General features: G+C 34.5%; 1 protein-coding gene and 1 long non-coding RNA gene across 2 annotated transcripts; one reads left to right on the plus strand and one right to left on the minus strand.

Moving 5' to 3' along the window:
• Nucleotides 1–385: 385 nt before the first annotated feature.
• LOC100791796 (uncharacterized) lies at nucleotides 386–23,475 on the minus strand. The gene is given in 12 exon segments (XM_041014291.1): nucleotides 386–430; nucleotides 588–679; nucleotides 1,017–1,152; nucleotides 1,396–1,665; nucleotides 9,408–9,518; nucleotides 18,042–18,236; nucleotides 18,308–18,412; nucleotides 19,629–20,117; nucleotides 20,655–20,856; nucleotides 20,858–20,982; nucleotides 21,986–22,191; nucleotides 23,214–23,475. Coding segments are annotated over 9 exon segments (1,881 nt in total). The 3' UTR covers nucleotides 386–430; nucleotides 588–679; nucleotides 1,017–1,152; nucleotides 1,396–1,479.
• On the plus strand, nucleotides 10,055–10,325 carry LOC121174639 (uncharacterized). Its single transcript, XR_005890857.1, has 2 exons — nucleotides 10,055–10,151; nucleotides 10,268–10,325. It is a non-coding gene; the product is annotated as an uncharacterized lncRNA (long non-coding RNA).
• Nucleotides 23,476–23,897: the final 422 nt, after the last annotated feature.

The following is a 23,897-nucleotide window of genomic DNA, read 5'->3' on the forward strand; positions in this document are numbered from 1 at the left end:
CTAGGACTCAAAGAGAAACCTAGAATGGACCTAGAGTAGAGTAGAAAAACAAAAAAATTTAAGTAGCCTTTCCATCCAATTGAGTATGAGCCATATGAAATCAGTAAAACACAAGTAGCCTTTTCATCCAACTGAAATTTTTTTTAAGTGCCGTTATGAAATGAGTATTACCAGAAAGCTTGAAATGAGTATAAGCCATATGAAATCAGTATTACCAGAATGCTTGGACAGTCAACAATCAAGCAATAAGGATCTAGCATGCCTACATCTTAGTACCTTCTACAAAACTGAAGAAAACCAAGTCAACCCAACAAACAGTTAAATCATAAATGCTACGTACCTTTGTGAAGCTCCGCTTATACATAAAATCTTCCTTTGTTTTTTGTACCTTAAAAGGATACTAATTAACAACGTTTCTCTTTACCTTGACCTACACATCAAAAGAGACAACAAATCAACTACCTCTCAGCCTGGAAGATTATGATTGTCATCAATTGGCTCAAAACCAACAAATTCCTATAGCTAGGAAAACTATTGTGGCAATCTTACAACTAGCTCAAATTCATTTACAAAGAAAAGCTGCATACATTCTAGCAGCAACGGTCTTCGACTCTTGGTAAAATCCTCAACCCTAGTCACTGGTCAGCAAGGATCCCAAACTCTTGTAACATCCTCAACCCTGTTCATAAATACGACAATGTTATAAATATTCTAAGTATCACCCTTTTAGTATTTTATTCCTTATTCATAAATAAAGAAAACCAAGCAACCACAAATATCACAATGTTATAAATATTCTAAGTATCATCCAACATCATTAAAGGGCTAATAAAAACATCTCAATGTAGAACCACAACAAACATCTTATGTACCACACGAGTGAGCAACTAATAAGTAAAACAAAGCATTCACAACAAAAATTCAGCAGAAAGTAAAAAAAATGATTGAACAAATGAACAATATTTCACCACATATGCAAACCCTAATCCAAGAACTATTGCAAAGACAAAATTTACCATGAATTGGAATTGGGTAACTCAGAATTGAAGCTCGGCATTCCTCTTTCAGCTCCCTTGTCATCTTCAACAACAACAATCCTCCTGGTAGTTCTACTCCCCATACATCATTCTCACCACCACATCATCAATTCCCCTGCACCTCAACAAAACATGAAAACCTTAAAACCCCTAACCCAAAAAAAACAACAAATTCAACAACAAAGTAGCTTCCTCGGTAAAGTTAAAATCAAACTACTAAGAAATTCTCAGAACTAGTACAACGCAAAACAGAATCAGAAACAAATATAGAACAAACCAATCCTAGGTTTGAGCTTCTAATTGACAAGTCTTTATGTGTAAGTGACTAAATCTAAAGACTTGAAAAGAATCTGATTACCTTGAGACGTCTCCATGCAGAACCAGGCCACCTAATACTATCGATATCTTCATTACCAATTATTGTACCTGCATGTCCAGTTACTCAAACAAAAAGGCAATAGACCTGGTTACAAAAAGTTTCCTTGTAGATACTATAACTACCATTAAAAGCTTTTGTAATTATTTTTTTCCTTAGGGATAGATGCATTTCAAAATAAACCATGCATGACTTAGCCATCTTGTCAGCACTTGCTACCTCAAAACCATCTCTTCTATGGAACTCTTTAACTTGCTCCATTAGTTAAAAATAAAACAAGGATCAGAAAATCCTTCAGAAAAATGTCTTACAATACATATTATATTAGCAGGTCATTCAAATTCTTAAAGTAGTCCAGAGTTTCACCAGTAACCAAAAAAATTGGTCATAAAATTAGTCCTAATCATCAACAACCAAAGATAAGAATTATGATAAAAAGTTGAAAGCTGATGTTGAAAAGAAAGAATGATGCTTACCTCTGTGTCAGGTAAATTTTTATACTGCGGCAGCACCAGTCGCTCGGCAAATTCAGTGTATGAGCATGGAACTGATTCAGTTATACCATCAGAAAATTTGAAAGAAATTGAATCTTCTACAGTTGAGCTTTGCTGGAGAAGACAATCAGGGCTCACTGGAAGTAGAGGAAATATTCAAATCATTCACATGATCCTTGATCACAATGAATTACAACTTGCTATGGTCATCTTCAATTTCAAGATGATTATATCAGCACGTTCATAGTAAATCTAGGTTATAATTTCAGTATACATCTCATAATCAGGAGCATGCAAACAGATTAAACAGCTTTACAGGACTTCTATTTCCAACATAGGAGTGAGGGAAAGAAGATAGATCTGATGAATTTAAAGAAAAATAAATTATGCATAATAACAAATATCTCTAAAACTACAAGGCAGCGTGAACATTGCAAGTGATCAATATCAGAATTCAGAAGCTACTAACTGAACACTGCAAGCATGTTGTATCTCCAACCACAAAGGCAGCAAAGAGAGGGGAAAACGAAACACATAGAAAAATCAAAGAGATAGGAAAAAAGAAAGCTTACAAGATGAGAAGGCTAGGGTTCAGTTTGGCCTTCAAAGATGATTACAACATGAACGGCGGCCAAATACGTTTCACCAAAATAATAATCAATAACTATAGTTATGTATGTAAGGGTAATAATTAATTTACCTCTACAACAGGATCCTGGTATGAAGTAGTTTTGTATGTAAATCTTGCACAGACAGCCAAAATAATAAAGCATTGACCAACCTGTTATTTACCCCTGAATCATCAGCCCTCCCAAGAAGCCTCGGTCCCAACTGCCTACCTAAACAGTCTGGAGAACAAAATAAGTAGTCCATAAATGGTTTAAAACAGGCACAAGGTGAGACATAAAACATGCACTTAAACCAGTATTCATTCCTCAAACTCAATACTAAACTAGCGTTTAGAATTCAGGAACACTTGCCCCAAAACATCACTTACACAAGTTGCACTTAAACCACCTGGTCACACTTCAAAATTCAGAAACTAAAACAAAGTATGTACACTAGCCAGAGCTACAAAACTTTCACCACAAAAATCACTTACACCAATTACTCTACCACACACAACAACACAACTTTTATTTATCTTAGCGGATGACATTAACTACACAGATCAGCAGGCAACTGAAATTCATCAATCTACCAAACACAGATCACTCACGACAAACAACAACAAGAACAATAACAAACAAAGCCTTACTCAGTCAGACTTACACATTAATTGTACTAAAAATGTAAAACACAAAACATCTATACTCCCTGTTAAGAATCTAAAAATCTAAAAATGATTAAAATGATACTTAAATTAACACCAATGAATCCCCTGACTGGCTACCCTGAATCAGCCACCTCATGCCCATTTGAATGTTATATTTTGTCGGGAATTTTAGCGGCTCTCTCTACTCCATATCATCTGCGAGTAGGTTCTGAATGTTTAGATATGGAAATGAAGAAATAACGTAGTACATGGTGCTTTAGGAGATTTGTAAAGTAAAAAAGAAAAAAGAAAAAAAGAACACATTTAACATTTATTCCCCCTCAATTCCTTATTTATTTTGTCTCTGTATCTATACATTTTAGTCCTTATATCTAAAAAATACTCATTTTAATAGGTTTTGTACCACTCTTGGGCCAAAGATCAAATAAATACCTGGTAGCTTGTTCACTGTAGAAAGTATCTGGCCTTGTTCCAAGTTTCATGAACTTCATATCTACTTATTGTGATCTATCCCCAATGATCAAGAAAAAACCTCTACTTGAAAGCCTGCACAAATTCTGAACACTACAACTTTAATGCTACTACAGATCCCATAAAGTAAAGGTCAGGATACTATGCTTAAGTAATTATAGAGGGAGAAAACAGCCCAAGATAGGAATTCACATGATTATGTCATGGTTGTAGTTGTTGCACGATGTTGGAGACCATGCACTCATGGATTATATCATGGTTCTGGTTCATGATTATGCAACACCCCAACATGATAGTAGCACCTTCTATTTCAATAAACAAACTAAGAACTGGAGGAGAGGGTGAATAAATCACTATATACGAAGGTTGAAGACCAGGACATGAATTCACATGAGAAAAACCCAAAAAATAAAGAACAGAAAGAAATATGCAAAAAATCCTTACCTCAACTTTCATATAACAATGGCCCTCACAACCTCATTGGTTTGCATATAACTCTGCAAGAACTTCAATTTATAGATGTGGTGTCCTCATCTACAGATGAAATAAAGCAAGAAACAGTAAATTCCAATTTTTGCCTTCATGCACTGAGAAAGAGTACACAGCACAGTAATTGTATAGAAAAGTACTTGTGCTAGATGCCATGCATTGATGCGAAACAATAAACTGTATAGAGAAGAACTTATGCTAGATGCCATGCATTGATGCAAATTTGTCTCTACCCTAGTGCCTTTGGAAGTTACTTCCAACTTCAAGCTGAACTAGATGGATGAAGAATACTCTAATTTAGTTACACCAGATTTCTGATCCTTATGCCCACAATGCCGGTTCCAGACATGTAACAACTAATAAGAAACTGAAGAACTTTAAAATTCAAATACCGATGACTTATAACGTTACACAACTCATCAGTATTGTTTTGTTCATATTTTGAGCAAGGGAATTGAGAGAAAGGCTATAACAAGAATATTTTTTCACAAATAATTACTAGGATAGACAAAGTAATCTCTTCTTAGACTTTTGATTTATTTTTTCACAAATAATTAAAAGAATCACCCCCATCTTCAAATATTATAAAAAATTATGAACCTTACCTTAAGTACGCACTATACAAAATGGAGTCACAGTTCACACAGTCAGGAGTCATGAAATTTTGAAAACTTGCCATCTGAAACTGAATTATACTACGCTTTTCAATCCCCTAATCCTCTTTAAATCTCTTAGAAATGATTTGGGGAGAGAATTTGTTATCATTCATTTATCAATATTGCAGACTTAAATGACCTCTTCAGCATAAATTTGTGACTTTGTTATGTTGTCACTAGATGAACGACTTAATATACATTTCAACAATTGAAATTTCTTCTAAACCCATGCTTGAGCCTATCTGAGTCAAACTACACATTTCACTTAATCTAAACAAGTGTTTATTGGTAGAGGGTTTCTTTATGTACATGTTTTATTTGTTCTAATTCATTTTCTAATTAAGGCAGATACGACATATTCCAACTAATGGTAAATCTGTACGCAGAGAGGTTTATTCAGATGCTAAGATTGCTTAGCGACAGGGCGAATGAATTAACAAACATTGAGATATTAAAGGTATTTCTCTGAAGTTATTATTTATGTATAACATCTTGCATACTTAGAAGTAAGAATGCCATTTTCTTCCTAGACAAAGGTGAGCCAGCCTTAAATTTTCCAACTCTCTAGCATATGGGAAATTAAGTTACCTGCTTTCCTATTCATCTGTATTATAGACTACGTTGTGATGTGATACTACCATAGAATGGATCAGAAAAGTGACTTACATGCTAAGAATGGAATTTTATTGCAATTCTCTCTTGTTCCATGAAGTGCTCCTCATAGCACAATGTGTAGTGCTTACTCCTTATATCAATAGCTTTGTCTCCTGTGGAATGATGTACATTGGATTTAAAATGTCATCGGACTCTCATTAACAAAATTTCTAGATATTTGTTAATTTCATATGAAATGAGTATAAGCCATATGAAATAAGTAAAACACAAGTAGCCTTTCCATCCAACTGAAAAAATTTTAAGTGCCGTTATGAAATGAGTATTACCAGAAAGCTTGAAATGAGTATGGCTTACAGTATTACCAGAATGCTTGGACAGTCAACAGTCAAGCAATAAGGATCTAGCATGCCTACATCTTAGTACCTTCTACAAAACTGAAGAAAACCAAGTCAACCCAACAAACAGTTAAATCATAAAGGCTACGTACCTTTGTGAAGCTCCGCTTATACGTAAAATCTTCCTTTTTTTTTTTACCTTAAAAGGATACTAATTAATAACGTTTCTCTTTACCTTGACCTACACATCAAAAGAGACAACAAATCAACTACCTCTCAGCCTGGAAGATTATAATTGGCTCAAAACCAACAAATTCCTATAGCTAGGAAAACTATTGTGGCAATCTTACAACTAGCTCAAATTCATTTACAAAGAAAAGCTGCATACATTCTAGCAGCAACGGTCTTCGACTCTTGGTAACATCCTCAACCCTGGTCACTGGTCAGCAAGGATCCCAAACTCTTGTAACATCCTCAACCCTGTTCATAAATACGACAATGTTATAAATATTCTAGATGGAGGTTTTGGTGGGTGGCTCTTACATGGTCTGTATGGCAGCTGAGGAACAAGATTATATTATCAAGTGGGACTTTCAACGGAAACAAACTGATGGAGGACTCCCTATTTTTACTTTGGACGTGGCTCAGAAACTATGAGAAAGATTTTATATCTCATTACAATCAGTGGTCATCTAACCTTAGAGAGACTTTTGTTTTTAGACAAGGGTAGCAGTCATAGTGTATTGATAGTTGTATAACCAAGCTGTCTAGTTTGGTTCCCAACAAGACTGCTGTCAACTGTCTAGTCTGTCTTGGGAACTATTTATCTGGATTTTATTGTAATCACGGTACCTCTGGTACTTAGATTCATTTCTTATATATATATATATATATATATATATATATATATATATATATATATATTTTTTTTTTGCTGACAAAAAAAATAAAAAAATAAAAATTCTAAGTATCACCCTTTTAGTATTTTATTCCTTATTCATAAATAAAGAAAACCAAGCAACCACAAATATCAAAATGTTATAAATATTCTAAGTATCATCCAACATCATTAAAGGGCTAATAAAAACATCTCAATGTAAAACCACAACAAACATCTTATGTACCACACGAGTGAGCAACTAATAAGTAAAACAAAGCATTCACAACGAAAATTCAGCAGAAAGTAAAGAAAATGATTGAACAAATGAACAAGATTTCTCCACATATGCAAACCCTATCAAGGAACTATTGCAAAGACAAAATTTACCATGAATTGGAATTGGGTAACTCAGAATTGAAGCTCGACATTCCTCTTTCAGCTCCCTTGTCATCTTCAACAACAATCCTCCTGGTAGTTCTACTCCCCATACATCATTCTCACCACCACATCATCAATTCCCCTGCACCTCAACAAAACATGAAAACCTTAAAACCCCTAACCCAAAACAAATAACAAATTCAATAGTTAAATCATAAATCAACAAACAGTTAAATCAGTTGGTGAGTGGGTCATGGCGGAAAGAATCCACGCGGTGGAGAAAGAAAGTGGAGAGTGGGTCACAGCGGAGCAGCGAAACAGCGACTACCCACGGCAGTGCAGTAGCAGTCTTGATGATGGACAGCACGGCGAACAGCGCGCTATACTACCCAATGGTCATTCACAAAAACCAATGGGTAATAGTATTATCCTGCAGACAACAACGGCTTGGCATAAAAGTAAAGCAAAGGAGACTATAGGGGGAAACATTGTAGAACGGGTGGCGAGTCATTCGAGGGGGAGTGAGACCAACCAGGATGATGAGAGTGGTGAAGAGGGTAGCTTCATGGGATCTCCGACAGCGGAGAGAACCCAAGTGGTGGAGAAAGAAGTTGGTGAGTGGGTCATGGTGGAAAGAACCCACGTGGTGGAGAAAGAAAGTGGAGAGTGGGTCACGGTGGAGCAGCCAAACAGCGAAGACCCACGGCGGTGCAGTAGCGGTCTCGATGATGGACATAACGACGAACAACGCGTTACACTACCCAGTGGTCATTCACACAGACCTATGGGAAACTCGGTCTAGTCGGATACACTCAATTTCCCAGTTGTACTCTCTCACTTTCCAATACACTTTGGTCTGTCTATTATATCTACTTTCACATAGTCCTACACCTGTCTACTGTTCTCACACGCTGCCCAATGTTTGTTTATTGCTTTCTCACACAGCCCAATACATTACTTTTTTTGTGGTTTAAGCTACTTTTTGTTGTTTGTTAACATGTGAATATAAAAATAGAGAAAAACAACACAAAATAAGATTTGAACCAAAGGTCATTAAGTTTTCTAAACTATTTAAAGCCACTGCACATTTATTACTATTGAGTAGATAACCTTAAGAATTTGAACATGCAAAAATTATATACTTGAAAATACTAAACTATTTTTTTCTCCCCATAAAAAAAATAGATGTCTACACCATAAGATAATTATAAAATTATAAAAGATGAAAGAGAAAATAAATCAGTACTAATGTTATCTTTTTATCCTTTTAATTTTTATTGTTTTCAATTTCTCTCATATCCTTTTAATGAAGTTTATATTATTTTTCTTCTGATAAAATATTAGACTATTTTTTTCTAACATCAAAGAGAAATTCTGGATCTGTCAATGGTAGGATGATATACCTCACGGCATCTTCCTTGAGAACCTTAGTTGGTTGCCGCTCAAGAAGCAGGAATAGTTCTCCTCTAGGACAATAATTAGTAATCAAACAAACGTGAGTTTTGGTTTGCAGGTTTGAAATATTTAACAAATTTAGTAAATTAAATAGTAAAGGAGCCACGTGAAAATCCTTGCTACTCTTTAGCTTCAGAATTAAATGTAATAGGAAATAAAGGCAATAGTCCAGCTCAAGACAATATAATTTGTGAAATCATTATCTATAAAACAAGGATATCTATGATAAAAAGGTTGTGATGTGACATATTGGAACTCTGTCATCGCTAAAGAGATCCTAATGTTCCTACCAGTTATTCTAATTGATAAATACTAATCATTCTGTTACTTATTTTAAAGTAGTATTCGAGTTTCAAACCTGGAAGGAAGCATATAGATAATGCAGGTAGAAAAGGGTGGTTCAACTTGTCAAGAATTTCGCTGCATAGCCGTGGACAATTTGAGATCAGAATTCCCTGCACACAGCCAAAAGATTTGATTGTATCCCGCAGCTTGCTTCCAATGTCAATCATGAAACAAAAAATGTTATTGTCACCATAAAATCGTACAGAAAAATACTAAATTATCAAAAAATGGTTATGTTAAATACCACCATAAAGCATGGAAGAGCAAGAATCCCAGAGTATTTGATATTGGTGTTATAAGTAGGAAAAAATCATGAAATTAGAAAATTAAATATAATAAGGAAATGAATTTGCAATTCCTTCTTACTCACTGTCATGACATTGTCCCATGTAAAAATTTATATAACCTCATTGAAAACCTGGTCCTTGAGATCAATGACAAAAAGTAAAAGAGCTAGGGGAGGGGGCAAAGAATGAGTTAAATTATTTTTTTTTACCAAAACCTGATGCATTCACAGAGGAAAACTTTGAAAGCAATTAAAATTATAGATTTTGCAAGCTTGTCCAATGAGGTGACAATGAAAATACCTAGTGTTACTACCTGATATACAGTTTTTGCTGCTCGTTTTATTGTCAATTCCAACTGCATCAATGCATCTTTAACAAGCATACCACGAACCAGAGCAGCAACCAAGTTGACCTTCTTTGGACTCTAAAATACCATAGAAAACAAGGTATGTAAAATGTGCAACTAGTCAGATATTAATCAGATCCTTCTTAAACCATAAATTAAGGCATTTTCCACAGCAAACCAGGGAAGGCATTTCAATGGCTAAAAAATTAGATGCCAACTTTTCTGCAAAATAACATGTTGGTTAAAACACAGAAGTTTCTTAGCAAGTAGCTAGGCAGTGGCACCACATAAATGTAACAAAACATTGTAATTTTTCAATATTTATGTTATGGCTAAGCTGAACATACTTGTGATAATACTTATGTTCACTTTAGCATGCATACTAGAAATGTGATTAGCAAGTTAAAATTAAATAAAATAGATGCTCTATCAAGATAACACCAAAAGTTAACATATATTGTTCCAAGTGACAATAGTTTCATTTAAATAAGGTATTAAGTTTGAGCTTTGTTAATAGAAAAATTAGGCACTAGGAAAGTTTTATCCCCTTAAATGGGTCCACCTAACCTGAGTTGGATTAGTTAGAGCTCCTTGTGATTTCACATATCAAAGAGTCACAAATAGGAAATAAGATAAAATAAAATAAATTAAAATTTAGTGCAGTGTTATAGGAAACTTTGGTTGTCATGTTTGATATACAAAATGCTATAGGTTTTCTTTGCTGCACTTGTCAACACTTAAAATTAGAATTTTTTCAAATAAATTAAAATTTAGTGCAGTGTTATAGGAAACTTTGGTTGTCATGTTTGATATACAAAATGCTATAGGTTTTCTTTGCTGCACTTGTCAACACTTAAAATTAGAATTTTTTCAAACATAATACATTCAATGTATAACTTTTCAGGTTTATCAAGCATGCCCTTAATGTAAGAAAACCAACTTGAAAACCAAAAGAAATCAATCACGATCAGTGATAAGGCCTCTCAAACATGTTTTATTGCCTTTAATACCGCTTGAACTTTTACTTGCTTAGTAACAACTTTCTGCTTCTGGTCTTCACCTTTTGAACTACCCAATAATGAAACTGGGACTAAAGGTGACAAAACAGGTGTTTCCTCAGATGAATTTGCCCAACACAGCAACACTTTGAACAAAAGAGGTATCCATGCTTCATAGCTATTCTACAAAAGATTAGCAATCAAACAATGTAAAATTAAAAATATAACTACATCAGATTTGATCATGCAAGAATCACTACTATTGATTCCATTCAATCCCTCAGTCCAAGCAAAAGCCTTCTCCATAAAAGGAACTTTGAAATTTCAAATAAATTTATCAATGGTGAACTTTTCTCAATTAGGAAAATGAGTTAAGACATGAAAGAATCCAAATTAGAGAAACCACTAGAAAGGTCCAGAATCCAAATTCTCCTAACTGTGACAAATGAAAGATTGACATATTCTAGGAGAGATTGTAAGCCTTGAGCTTTGCTATGATTAAGATACCAAAAGTGAGATTCCCAGGAAATACAGTCACCCTGAAGAAAACACAAAAGGAAGACTGGTTATGTATACTGAAATTTCATCCTTCTGTAATTACACTTTCGGTTTCTTTGTTTTATGTTTACAGAAGGCTGAAATGAGATGTCTTTTACCCAAAACTTTGCTGGATAATGGATAGTTTCCAATAGGCACCCAAAACAGTGGAGAAAATAACAAGGGCAAAGTTGACAAAGTTTGCAACTATAGTTGGGGTGGTCAAACAAAGATGCCATCTTATGTAAACAAACTGGTGTTCCCTGAGATAGGCATGACTACTTTGAGGACCATAGTCATGCAAGAAGATGAGCTTTTCAAGTTTTCCTGAATGCTGGAAGAGGTTTGGTTTCTCTGCAACATTTTATTTTTCATATTTCCCTTGGAATGTCAGAAAATTAGCTCCTTCGCAGTCTAAACGATTTCAGTATTTTTCTGTCCACCCAAATCCTCAAATAATGAAAGGGAGTAAATAATGAGGGGAGGGATGATAGCCCCTTCACTTCCCCTTCCCCACCAAACATTGACCCAAACAAGCTATTCTTTAAAAGACAAAGGCTAATCCAATACAGACAAAAAAACAGGCAGCCAAAAAGTTGTAGACACAAAGGCTCCCCACCCCCCAACTTCATCAATTATATCATTACATTATTAACATCCCTAATCTTTAGCCTTTTTGTGTTGAAATTCAGACTTGTTAGCATCACTATTTGAAATACAAGGCCAAGCAAATCAAAACATGATAAATATTATGCAAAAAGAATTGAACATACCCTGCAAACGTGCATTCAAGGAGAAGAAAGTAACAGTCATGGCAGGTCCATAAAGTGTCTGACCCATGTCCATAAAGTAACAGTCATGGCAGGTGCATATAATAAGATTTTACACTTTCCTAAAGTTCCATTGGCTGAAAAGTATTTTTCTTTGTTCTACTATTAATGCATAGCATTTTGATCTGGTCATGCTCAAAATTAGAGTATCATAACTGCTGTAATTTAAAAACAGAAATACTAACGAATCTAGTTCAGTTGGTTGAGCAATGTGCGTGACTTGTTGTATACCCCCCCTCCTGTATCTGAGTTCAATTCCTATGGATCAAAAAAAAAAAAAAAACAGAACTTTATGTTCTCAATGTATAGTTTACTCTGGAGTTTGGACAGTGTCAAGACACACATTTAGCATTTAGGACTTATAATAATTCATTGGCATCTTAGAAGCCAGTTCTTATGCCTGATAAGTTTTCATTCTGCTGCAGGATCAAGTAATTGGAATACTAGATTGGGAATTGTCTACCCTTGGTAACCAAATGTGTGATGTTGCATATAGCTGTATGGTATGTACTATATTGTCATTTTTCTGCATCAATACTTTTTGGCAAATAAAGAGGGCGAGCCCTGGTGCAGCAGTAAAGTTGTGCCTTGGTGACTTGTTGGTCATGGGTTCGAATCCGGAAACAGCCTCTTTGCATATGCAAGGGTAAGGTTGCGTACAATATCCCTTCCCCATACCTTCGCATAGCGAAGAGCCTCTGGGCAATGGGGTACGAAGTTTTTTAATACTTTTTGGCAAATAAAGATGTGTTATAATAATGCATTCCACTTACAGTGTGCTTGGTTGGACGGAAATGGAGGAGGATAGAAAACAATCATTCCTTCTTTTCAAATTTCAAAAAGAGTGTAGAAAATTAAGTGAAGGATCTATCAATAATAAGTGAATTGATTTATGTTAGGGCACCACTCACAATGACTGGCTGGCCTGCTCTCAACAATGGCCTACTCTCAATACTTTTTGGCAAATAAAGATGTGTTATAATAATGCATTCCACTTACAGTGTGCTTGGTTGGACGGAAATGGAGGAGGATAGAAAACAATCATTCCTTCTTTTCAAATTTCAAAAAGAGTGTAGAAAATTAAGTGAAGGATCTATCAATAATAAGTGAATTGATTTATGTTAGGGCACCACTCACAATGACTGGCTGGCCTGCTCTCAACAATGCCCAAGTCTAACTAACTAGTTCCAACTCATCATTACTCACTAACTCCTGCTAGCCAGCTTCCTGATCTGTCTTTTTCCTGACCAACTCTTATGTTGTCTACTCCATGACTGAACCATGTGTCCTAACATGTCCCTTTCTTGGAGCTACAGCCTTGTCCTTAAGGATCAAAGAAGGAAACTGGCTACATCGCACAAATTCATCCTCCCACATTGTGATTAATTTTCCCTTCCTCTTTTCCAGCCTTTGTTGAATCTTGTCTCTCCTAAATAACTTGTCTGCTAACCATTACCATTACATATTCTGGCCCCACTTCATCTTGTAACTCAATTTCCAGATGATATACCAGGTGGTTAGGCACAATTTAATTATGAATATTTTTTTTTGGAAGGTAGAAAATATATAGTATTAATATAAACATATCAGTACCTGAGGTACGGATGAAAGATGAACAAATACAAGACACCTATGGTGCCGCCCTCCAAAAAAGAGAAGAAACCCAACCAAGACCCCACCACAAAAGATACAGGAAACCCAACCCAACTTAACCAAAAGATTCCGAAAGATTGGTAGACCAGTGGTTAAAAAGAGTGTTGAAATCTTTCTCTCTAGCTTTTAACCAAGACCAAGCTAGAAATAAAGCATCATCCATCACTTTGGATGAGCACTATATGACAGCATAGGAATTTAATTATGAATATTATAATGCATATTTAGTGATTAACATAAATGAATTTTGAATGTGCAGTGAACGTATCCTTTTTCATTAGCATAATAGACACTCTTAAAAAAAACCATTATACAATTCAAAACTACAACATAATAAGCACAAACAACATTATGCTCCCTTTGTTCTAATTTTTATACCACCATACGGAATACTGATACAAAAGCTGAGGAACAAGGGGCAGTTAACAGAGAACACAAACCAGAGGTCCAAATACAGAAGCCAGGGGTACACCATAAGACTACGTATAAGAAAGAAAGGGAGAAAGGAAGCTGACCTGGAATGAAGAATTGCTAGATGGTTGATGGTCCTGCCTTAGGGAGACAAGCTTACCCATAAATTGTTAGCCAATAATTCCTTAGATATACACCTTTGCACAAAATGTCAAATTATGTTACCAAGGAATTAGTATAAATAAAGCAATTGTAAGGCACAATGGAGATATGAAAACTTAAGCTTACCTTCCACTCTTACCTTGTCTGGAGGTGCTGGCCTCGAATCCAATTTTTCTCTTCGATTTTCTGTATCAAATACACAGCATCAGTAGTATACAATAATACCCTAGGGTATATATATTCAAAACTAGAAGTGTATAATTGTCGACGATCTGGCCTGTATAATCGTCGACGACAACCATGACAGTGCTGGTGTGCTTCACGACGGCAACCAACTTAGAGAGACAAGCTTAAGGGCGCAAAATGAGTGAGGTAATGCGGGCTAGAGTAGAGTGCAAGTATGCTAGGGAAAAAGATGAAAATTTACTTCAGATTCAAAGACGGTGTTTATAAAACCCGTCTTTGGATAATGCAGTTCAACAACGGTGTCCACTAAACCCGTTTTTGTAACGCGCAGATGACGTTGTTTTCAACAAAAACGTAGTTGAAATAAATCTCTTATTTACTATAATGCCACCGCCTCTAAAACAACATCATTTTTGGAACCACCGTTGTTGAATGCGCATCGTAGAATACTATTATTTTAGTAGTATTTATTGCTTTCTCACACAGCCCAGTACATTACTTTTTTGTTGTTGACGCTACTTTTTGTTGTTTGTGAACATAAAAATAGAGAAAAACAACACAAAATAGGATTTGAACCAAGGTCATTAAGTTTTCTAAAATATTAAAAGCCACTGCACATTTTGAGTTGCCTCAAAATAAGTGGCACAAAATCTTGACTTGCCTCCACAACCTGCACATTTTGTTAGTCACCTAAAGAGATCAAAAATATTATTTGTATCTTAACAAACTTGAATAATTTATTCCTCTTCCAAATCAAGACTTTCAGTCCCCCTATTTTTAGAATATCCTAGATGATCTCTTAAGAATTATTCTTCTTTTTATATTTTATGATTTGTTCCCTTATTTAATTAGGATCTTTGTAATTATAGGCATGTTTGATTAGAATGTGATTTATAGGCATATCAAATCATGTATATAAGAATAAAATCTCCTGTAATTATATTTATTGCAATCATACTGTATAAAGCAGACTTTGTTGTGTAGTTAAGACACAGTTCCAACGTCTGTTGTATTGGTTTTTCTGTCTTTCAACAACAGTTTTTCATGAGAGGAATAAGCATATAAATTGTCATTTTATCAGAGAGAAGGTTCAACAAAATCTTATATCTACCTCCCACATAAGGGCAAGTGACCAACTAACAGATCTGTTCACAAAGGTTGTGACCAGAAAACACTGTTATTTCATTTGTAACAAGCTAGGCATGATTAATATTTATGCTCAAACTTGGGATTTGGGAACAATGTTAAAGAGTTATTATGGATTGAGTTAGAATTAGACTATTGAAAGAATATGGGCTTGGCCCAAATATAGTTTGCACTGCATTGTATTTAACTCTTAAAATATTAGCATATAATACAAAAAAAAAATACAACAATAACGAAAATAGCCTTTGAGCATTAACATTTAACCAGACCCAAGGAAAAGAAAATGCAAAAGACAAATATCAACTAAAGAAACATGTCAAACAAATATTGGCATTCAGGGAAGTAACAACTAGTTGCAAGTAAAACTTACATATTATTAGGAAAGAAATGAGCTTATACGCTTGGAATAGATCTATCTTCTACCAAATTGAGTTTTTTGAGGGCAGCTCTAGTGCATTTGGATTTCCGTGTGTCAATAGTAGACCAGACATGACACATAACCAACACCGTAGGAAATAGCATCAAGCATAAATACAGGAGGGAGTTGATGTTTTTATTTTTTCAGAACCCAAGAAGAACATAAGGATCCTCTAGATTATAGGAAACAAAGAGAAAGGCCCAACCAAACCATAATGAAAGATTCCCTTTTTTCATTCACAAAGGTGTAAAAACTGATACAAAAAAGAATTGACCATTTAACTTTAAATATTCCAAATTACATGAAAAATGATAGAAGCAGGGAATGATGGTAAATAAAACAACAAAACAGAAAAGATATCAAAAAGGCATGTTAGACACCTGGTCTAGAGAATCTTGAAGCGAATAATGGGCTTCTTGAAAAGTAGAGAAGGAAAATTCATCCCATGCAAGGGTCATGGACAGAATGGAAATACTTTCCAGCTCATCTAACTCAATCTGGGAGCGGCTAAAGAATTAGTATTTAAAGTTATTAAAGTAATGGCAATAAGAAGTTGAACCTTTACCTGACAGAAGGCCAGTTATCGTGCATCAAATATCAATACCACATTCATAAACCACTCTTAAACAAGAATAGTCACAAATAAAATATAAAGTTCAAGGCTGAAAATATGCTGCTATTCAACTGGATAGTTCCAAAACAAAGATCACTTTGGATTAAGCTCGCCACATATTAGTAGAAGAACATTACAAAACATAAGCATATTTGATAATTAAGGAAACGCTCTCCATTTTACTTTGATTGAATTGAACCCTTATAAGGTAAAATTGTTATACTTTAGAGTGTAAGAGAATCACTCATTACAAGACATAACATTTAGAGTTTGGTTCTAATGATTGGATATTTTTAGCCAGATCAGACTTGACCTGCATTAGAGTTCAGTAGTAGTTAGTAGATTAGGTTGCAGTCCCTACAGGAAAAATATATATCAGCCCATATTAACCATAAACAGTAATAAATTCTTCTTACAAATTTAAAAAAGAATACACATTGAAACCATATTTCTCCAAAATATAGTGTTGGAATTTTGTTTGGTACACTTGAATGCATGAAAGTGTTTCATTTTTAAGTATATTGAATACATGAACACTGTATAAAAAAAAATAAAAAAATACATGAACACAATATAACAAAATATAAAACCAACGTGCATTAAGGATCTCATGTTTTTGTATAAAAGCATAAGTTTTATTTTGATATACTGTCAAATGTAAAAAAAAATTGTAAATTAATTTAATATTGAGTTAATTAATAGGCATGTGCATTGTTTGTGCAAGAAAATTATATTATCAATCAACTAGAAATATTTATCATATAACTTTAATAATAATTATCATGAATATCAATAAATTTATCACACATATGACAGTTTGTGATTAAATAATAATCTAAAAGTTTTTTACACTTTCAATCAACTAACTAGAAATGATGACATATAAAAAATTATTAAATTAATTATTATAAAAGTTAACAGACTTATTATATATGATAATTTATAATTAAATAAAAGTGTAAAAAGTTTTTATAAAATTTCAGTGCATAAATTATTTACTATGTATTATTTATTCTAAAAAATTATTTTAGATACGATTTTTAAATAATTATTATAAAAATCAATACTCTTATCATAATCGATAATTTATGATCAGATTATTATCATAGTTAGTGGATTTGAATTAAACTCTAAAAGCAAATACAATTCAAACCTTGAGGGGAATTAAACTCTAAGAGAAAACTACAAATCAAGTTGATGGAAATAAAAGTAAAAACTAAGTGCAAAAAAAGAGCCAGCAAAGCAACCAATTGAACTCCAATAATGCATGTATTAGCAACAGCATACAGAATGACAACAAACCAAGTCACAGGAATGAAATTAATAAATCATCACACATTCAAAATAAAATAAAGGCTAAAATACACTATTGGTCCCCTATAATGCTCAATCCGCAATTTTGGTCCCCCTATTTCCAAATCAAGACATTCAGTCCCCCTATTTTTCAAAATCAGCGATTTTGGTTCTTCTGTTAGTTGACCGTTAATTGATTATCCATGGTCAAACATTGAGTGAAAAATAAAAGTATCTAGGAGACCAAAATTGCAGATTGAGCATTATAGGGGGACCAAAAATGTATTTTACCCTAAAATAAATTCATGAAAATAAGGACATCCATGTAAAACAAGCAATATTAATGAAACATACAGCAGGAAGAAGGTTGGAAACTGCAGTGCCTGATGATGTAATGGCTACTGCTGGAATGTGAGATCCTCTTCCATATCCAACAGCATGATATGCAAGTGAACGCTCATTGAAGCATGAAATACATGTGATTAATTTGTGACTTGCAGCAGCAACAGCAACAGGGGAAGGTCTAGATCCAGGAGCAATACACAAATACTAAACAAAAGAATAAATCAGAATCATGCATTAATATTGGTGCAGATGTAATATTTATCAGATCATCTCACCATCAAACCAAGTCTTGTGCATTCTTCAACAATAAGCGATGCCCGAACAGTGTTAATATTGGAACTTTCTTTCAGGGAGTTTGATAATTCATTGGCATGATCCAACTGATAATACAAGAGACAAACATAACAAGGACAAACTTCAGACAAATACAACAGAGAAACATAACAACTAGAAATAACCTGGCAAATGAATAATTTTCTTCTTTTTTCTATGGTACATGAATTAAATTTCCCAAAATCTAGGTGAAATAGAGCTTATTTTTAGATCTAGACCATTTGGTTATTTAAATTTTAAAAATCTTGTTCATCTTATAATTGATTTTGAGATAGAATTTGTTCTTAAAAAGCTCAACTCTAAGTTGGCTTTCTTCTAGTCTAAAATTTTCCAAACTTCCATTCCCTTTTATTCTTCCTCTCTCACAGAGTCATTGCAGAATAAGATAAAGGCGTAAAGACCTATACATCCAAAAGTCAATCATCCTGCAAAAAAAAAAATATTATAAATTGAATTTGAATTAGTTTTTTTGTTAGAGCTGTAATAAAAAGAGTATAAACAATTCATAAACTTTACCTAATGTAACATGAATAGAGTTCAAATGTGCTGTCTTCGTTCTTTTAATAAAATGTTGAATTTCAGTACAAGGTAAGTGGGCAGTGTACTGTCTGTGATTCAAGACCAAAGGGATCTTGTGTGCAGTGTTATAACACTCAGACTGGACCAGCCAGTCCAACCGGTTAAACCGGAACCCGGGCATAGCACCGGTTCGGGTCACATATCAAATCGGATATGCATCTAACCCGGTGCCATGTAATCAACCCAACACTGAACCAGTAAGAACTGGGAAACTCGGTCTAGTCGGATACACTCAATTTCCCGGTTGTACTCTCTCACTTTGCAAATTATAAAACATATTTATTTGAAAAATTATTGAATGTTTTGGACTGGTAATTGCACTATAATGCTATTCCTAGCCTTTGTTTAAAGAACGAACACAGTTGCAATTGCATGACATCTATTGTCATATTAATGAAAAGCTCATTACCACATAATAAAATAAACAAAGAAACATTTTTTTTATTTTCTAAATAACTATTTATTAGCAGCTTGATCCTTCACCCAATCCTTTATGACATGCATATTTAATGAAATTTTTATCAGAATAAAATAAGGGAATGGGAGAATGTCAATGTTATAAGGGTGCAAAGCTCCAAATATTAAAATTTAAAAATATAACCTAAAGGTGAAAATATTTGTTATAAATGACTCAGGTTGATAAGGAGTACTCAGACAAATAACTGAATCATTTTAATAATTTACCTGCTTTAAAGGACAGCAATGGACATGCCTAAACTCTCTGAAATGCTTCTTCAGATATTCCTGCAACTTAGGGACATCCTGTCTCCGAAAAATATCCCAGAGAGCACCATCTGAAGCATCCCCCCCAAACAACAAATCACCTTGATTTATTTTTACTTTGTCAACCTCTATGACCTCTGATCCATATGAAATACCATCCTCATTAGCAATGGCAACCTCATTACTACCAGACGGTTGATGAAACTGATCAACTTCTTTCCCATCACATAATCCACCTTCTTGTTCCATGACTTCAACACTACTTTGCCTGTCCAAAGCATTTATTGTAGAAGGTGAATTATTAAGCATGTCAACATTAGTTTCTCCATCCTGATCATCACCAAGTAGCTCCCTTTTCTCTTGCTCGAGATGCTTTTGCTTCAACTTCTCAATGACAGTAAGTTGATCAGAATCCAGTTTCACTTCAGCAATATGAGTCAACACATTTACCTAAAACAGCCAAATTATTAAAAAAAAAATGCTTCAATTCCTTCATTGATAAGCATGCACTCAGGGCCACATACAGCAAAATATACAAAACACTAACAAATGTTTGATCAGGAAAATCTATGCAACTGACATAAGTATATATACGCAAATTAAAGCCTTCTCTAAGCCAAAGGCATCATTCATTTCAAGTCCTTAAACATACTAATGTGATGATTCTACTATCATAACAAGAGTAGTTTTTCTAATTATCAATCAATCATTATAACAATCAGGGAAATAACTCGTCAAATATAGAATCAAATGAGAGTTTATGAATTGAAGACAATGCACAGAACTTAAAAACTGACATGGAATTGAAGCCACAAACTACTCATAAGAAACAGAACAGAGAAATGCAATGGCTTATCAAAGACAACACTTTATACATCCTACAAACTATACACCATCCAATATGAAATCTATTTAAAAAGTTCAAATAATTTAGAAGAAATCCTTGAAAATAACAGCCCAGGAAAGAAATAGGCAAATAGAGCATACTGCATCAGACATATCACAATGGAGCTTAGTCACTGAATCACCACGTCCAAGCTCCTGAGGAAATCCATAAGCAATATATGTTTTTGGCCCCAGGTCTGGCTTTAGAGAACCATTAGGCAACTTCACAGCAAGGTTAAGAGAACCTTTGTGAGGATCAGTATATTCCTTGAAGGGTAAGGAAGATATGAACTCAGCAAATGACAGGCAATTGTTCCTCAAATAAATTAGAAGGAGGCCAATCTTTTAATTTCAATATCTGTGGCCAAGCAAGCCAATCCCTACGACCATTTGTAGAGCCAGTAAAAAGTTGGTGGATATTAATTTCCCCCTGCATTTAACCAATACCTCAAAAGAGAAATGCAGAAATCAGCAGCAACTGAGTAAACAAGTCCAGTAAAAGCAGTAAAGAATTACTAAATCAGTAAAATAAAGCAGATATGATTTACTCTAGTCTGATTACTAAACAGAAAAACAGAATGAGTACAAATCGAAAATAACATTTTCAACAAACTAAAAAAAATAAAAAGTACATTTTACCCAACATCAGCTAGATGCTGTAAGTCTAAGAACTAGACAAACATACCAAAGGATGCAAGGGCAACAAGAAAGGTCTGGGCAGGCAAAGCAAAAACAGCAAAATGGGGCAGGGACAAGAAACAGCCAAACATTGAGATAAAATTTTCTAAGATGATAAGATAAGGAGCAAAACCTAGGACTAAGAAGATGAATATGATGATGATGGTAGCAGGATAAATTGATCACACTAGCCATATTTCTTGAGAATGATGGAGAGACAGCATAAAGCATGAAACAAGGGCTTAAAATTTGAGACTAATATAAAAACTACACTCAGAAAAATGATTTCTAATTATCACCCTAATGTGTGTTTTGTTTACCAACATTCCACCTTAGGCCGGTATCTCTTTATGACCCAGATAGCAGAACATCTACAAACTGTTTCTTAAAGTGGAACCATCCACCAAAAAATTGTAATTTTTCAGTACTTCACAAAATATTTCAAGGACATTCTGTTCTGATGACTCTATGGAATTCAATAACTGACAATATTAAATGCACTGAAATAACTCTCAAGTCTCAATCCAGAAAAGGTGGAGTTACTGAATTCAGGAAACATGTAGGAAATTCAACAACATAAAAATTGCTAATATTAAATAATTCTCCAAATGCCATAACTGCAGTGGTTCCAGTTAAAATAAGTACCAACATTAAACAATTAAACATAATCTTCATGAGAATGAAGGTGAAGAATGAAATTTGTGTAAAAAGCTCTCCATGGTCAATAAAGTTAAAGATTGGGAAATTAAGCAAACCTCAGTCCAATCTAAGCAATCAATTGTTTTCTCCGCCAAATGTTGGCCATGCTTGGTATTAGTTACATGACGTAATGCACGCCACATGACAAGCGGTTCCCAGCTTAAACCAGATGTACATTCAAGCACATTGCTGACAATGACAGGCTCCCCCTTTTCCCAATGCCACTGAAAATGCCTTAAATCCTTGTACTGAGGATCTACAGCTTTAGGACAGAATAAATAGTTGTCAGTCAAATCTTCTCAAGAAGCAGCCTTCCTCATATTACTATAGCTAACATCTGTGTTTCTATCAAGCTTCAAACATGAACAGAAGTTGTCTGCAGTCTTAACTAGTTCTTTTGCTTTACACACTAACTCAGACAAAATGTTGACCCAATATGCTTCTCAGTTCAAGAAAACCATGGTTACATTCATCATTGACTTTTGGACAAGGAATTCAGGTAAGTAACAACTAGTTGCAAGTAAAACTTACATATTATTAGGAAAGAAATGAGCTTATACGCTTGGAATAGATCTATCTTCTACCAAATTGAGTTTTTTGAGGGCAGCTCTAGTGCATTTGGATTTACATGTGTCAATCGTAGACCAGACATGACACATAACCCACACCGTAGGAAATAACATCAAGCATAAATACAGGAGGGAGTTGATGTTTTTATTTTTTCAGAACCCAAGAAGAAGATAAGGATCCTCTAGATTATAGGAAACGAAGAGAAAGGCCCAACCAAACCATAATGAAAGATTCCCTTTTTTCATTCACAAAGGTGTAAAAACTGATACAAAAAAGAATTGACCATTTAACTTTAAATATTCCAAATTACATGAAAAATGATAGAAGCAGGGAATGATGGTAAATAAAAGCAGAAAAGATATCAAAAAGGCATGTCAGGCACCTGGTCTAGAGAATCTTGAAGCGAATAATGGACTTCTTGAAAAGTAGAGAAGGAAAATTCATCCCATGCAAGGGTCATTGACAGAATGGAAACACTTTCCAGCTCATCTAACTCAATCTGGGAGCGGCAAAAGAATTAGTATTTAAAGTTATTAAAGTAATGGCAATAAGATTGTTGAACCTTTACCTGAGGTATGGAAAACCAAAAAGAACCTTTCTTTCTGGTAACTCACATTATCATCCAAATTGACATAGAGTGATTTAGAGTCGGCGTCGTTCTTGGAAACATAAATGAGAGGAAAGTCCGAGGAGGAGTGGGGTTGGGAGCAAAACAAAGTGAAGGTCTTAGGACAGTAGGGGGAGAAGGGGAAGGAGAATTCAAGATTTGGAGAGCCTCCTTCAGTTTCTCAAGTCCCTCCTCCAATGTCAACGCGCCGGAGACAGAGTCCGCGTCACGCACTGCTCGAAAACCACTTCCTTTTCCAAAACGTCGTCTTTTAGGGGCACAGGTCCATCCAGCCTCACTCCGACTCTGACTGCACACTCTCCCACTTCCCATTCCCAAACCATTACCCCCTCCCTCAAGCAAAAACATTGCTCCATTGCGCACCCTCCACCCTCCCAACGCTCCCAATGCCGACACCGACAAATTCACCGCTAACGGATATAAAACCAAACTCTCACTCTCTATATATAAAAGAAAACCGGCAAAGGAAATTATATTATTGAGGCCAAATTCACCGCTAACGGATATAAAACCAAACTCTCACTCTCTCCATATAAAAAAAACCGCCAACATAATTATAAGATTGAACATTATATTATTGATATCGGTAAGAATAGGAGATTATTACATTTACCTTTTATTCACTATCTATATATATATAAAAAGGAAAATTATCAACATAATTATAAAATTGAACATCTTATATTATTGACATTAGGTAAAAATAGGAGAAAAAAAGTCTACTTATGAGTTTTTTTTATTAATTAGGGGTAAAAAAAATATTCAATTTT

Source organism: Glycine max, chromosome 3, assembly GCF_000004515.6.
Source record: "Glycine max cultivar Williams 82 chromosome 3, Glycine_max_v4.0, whole genome shotgun sequence".
NCBI classification, from domain to species: Eukaryota; Viridiplantae; Streptophyta; class Magnoliopsida; order Fabales; family Fabaceae; genus Glycine; species Glycine max.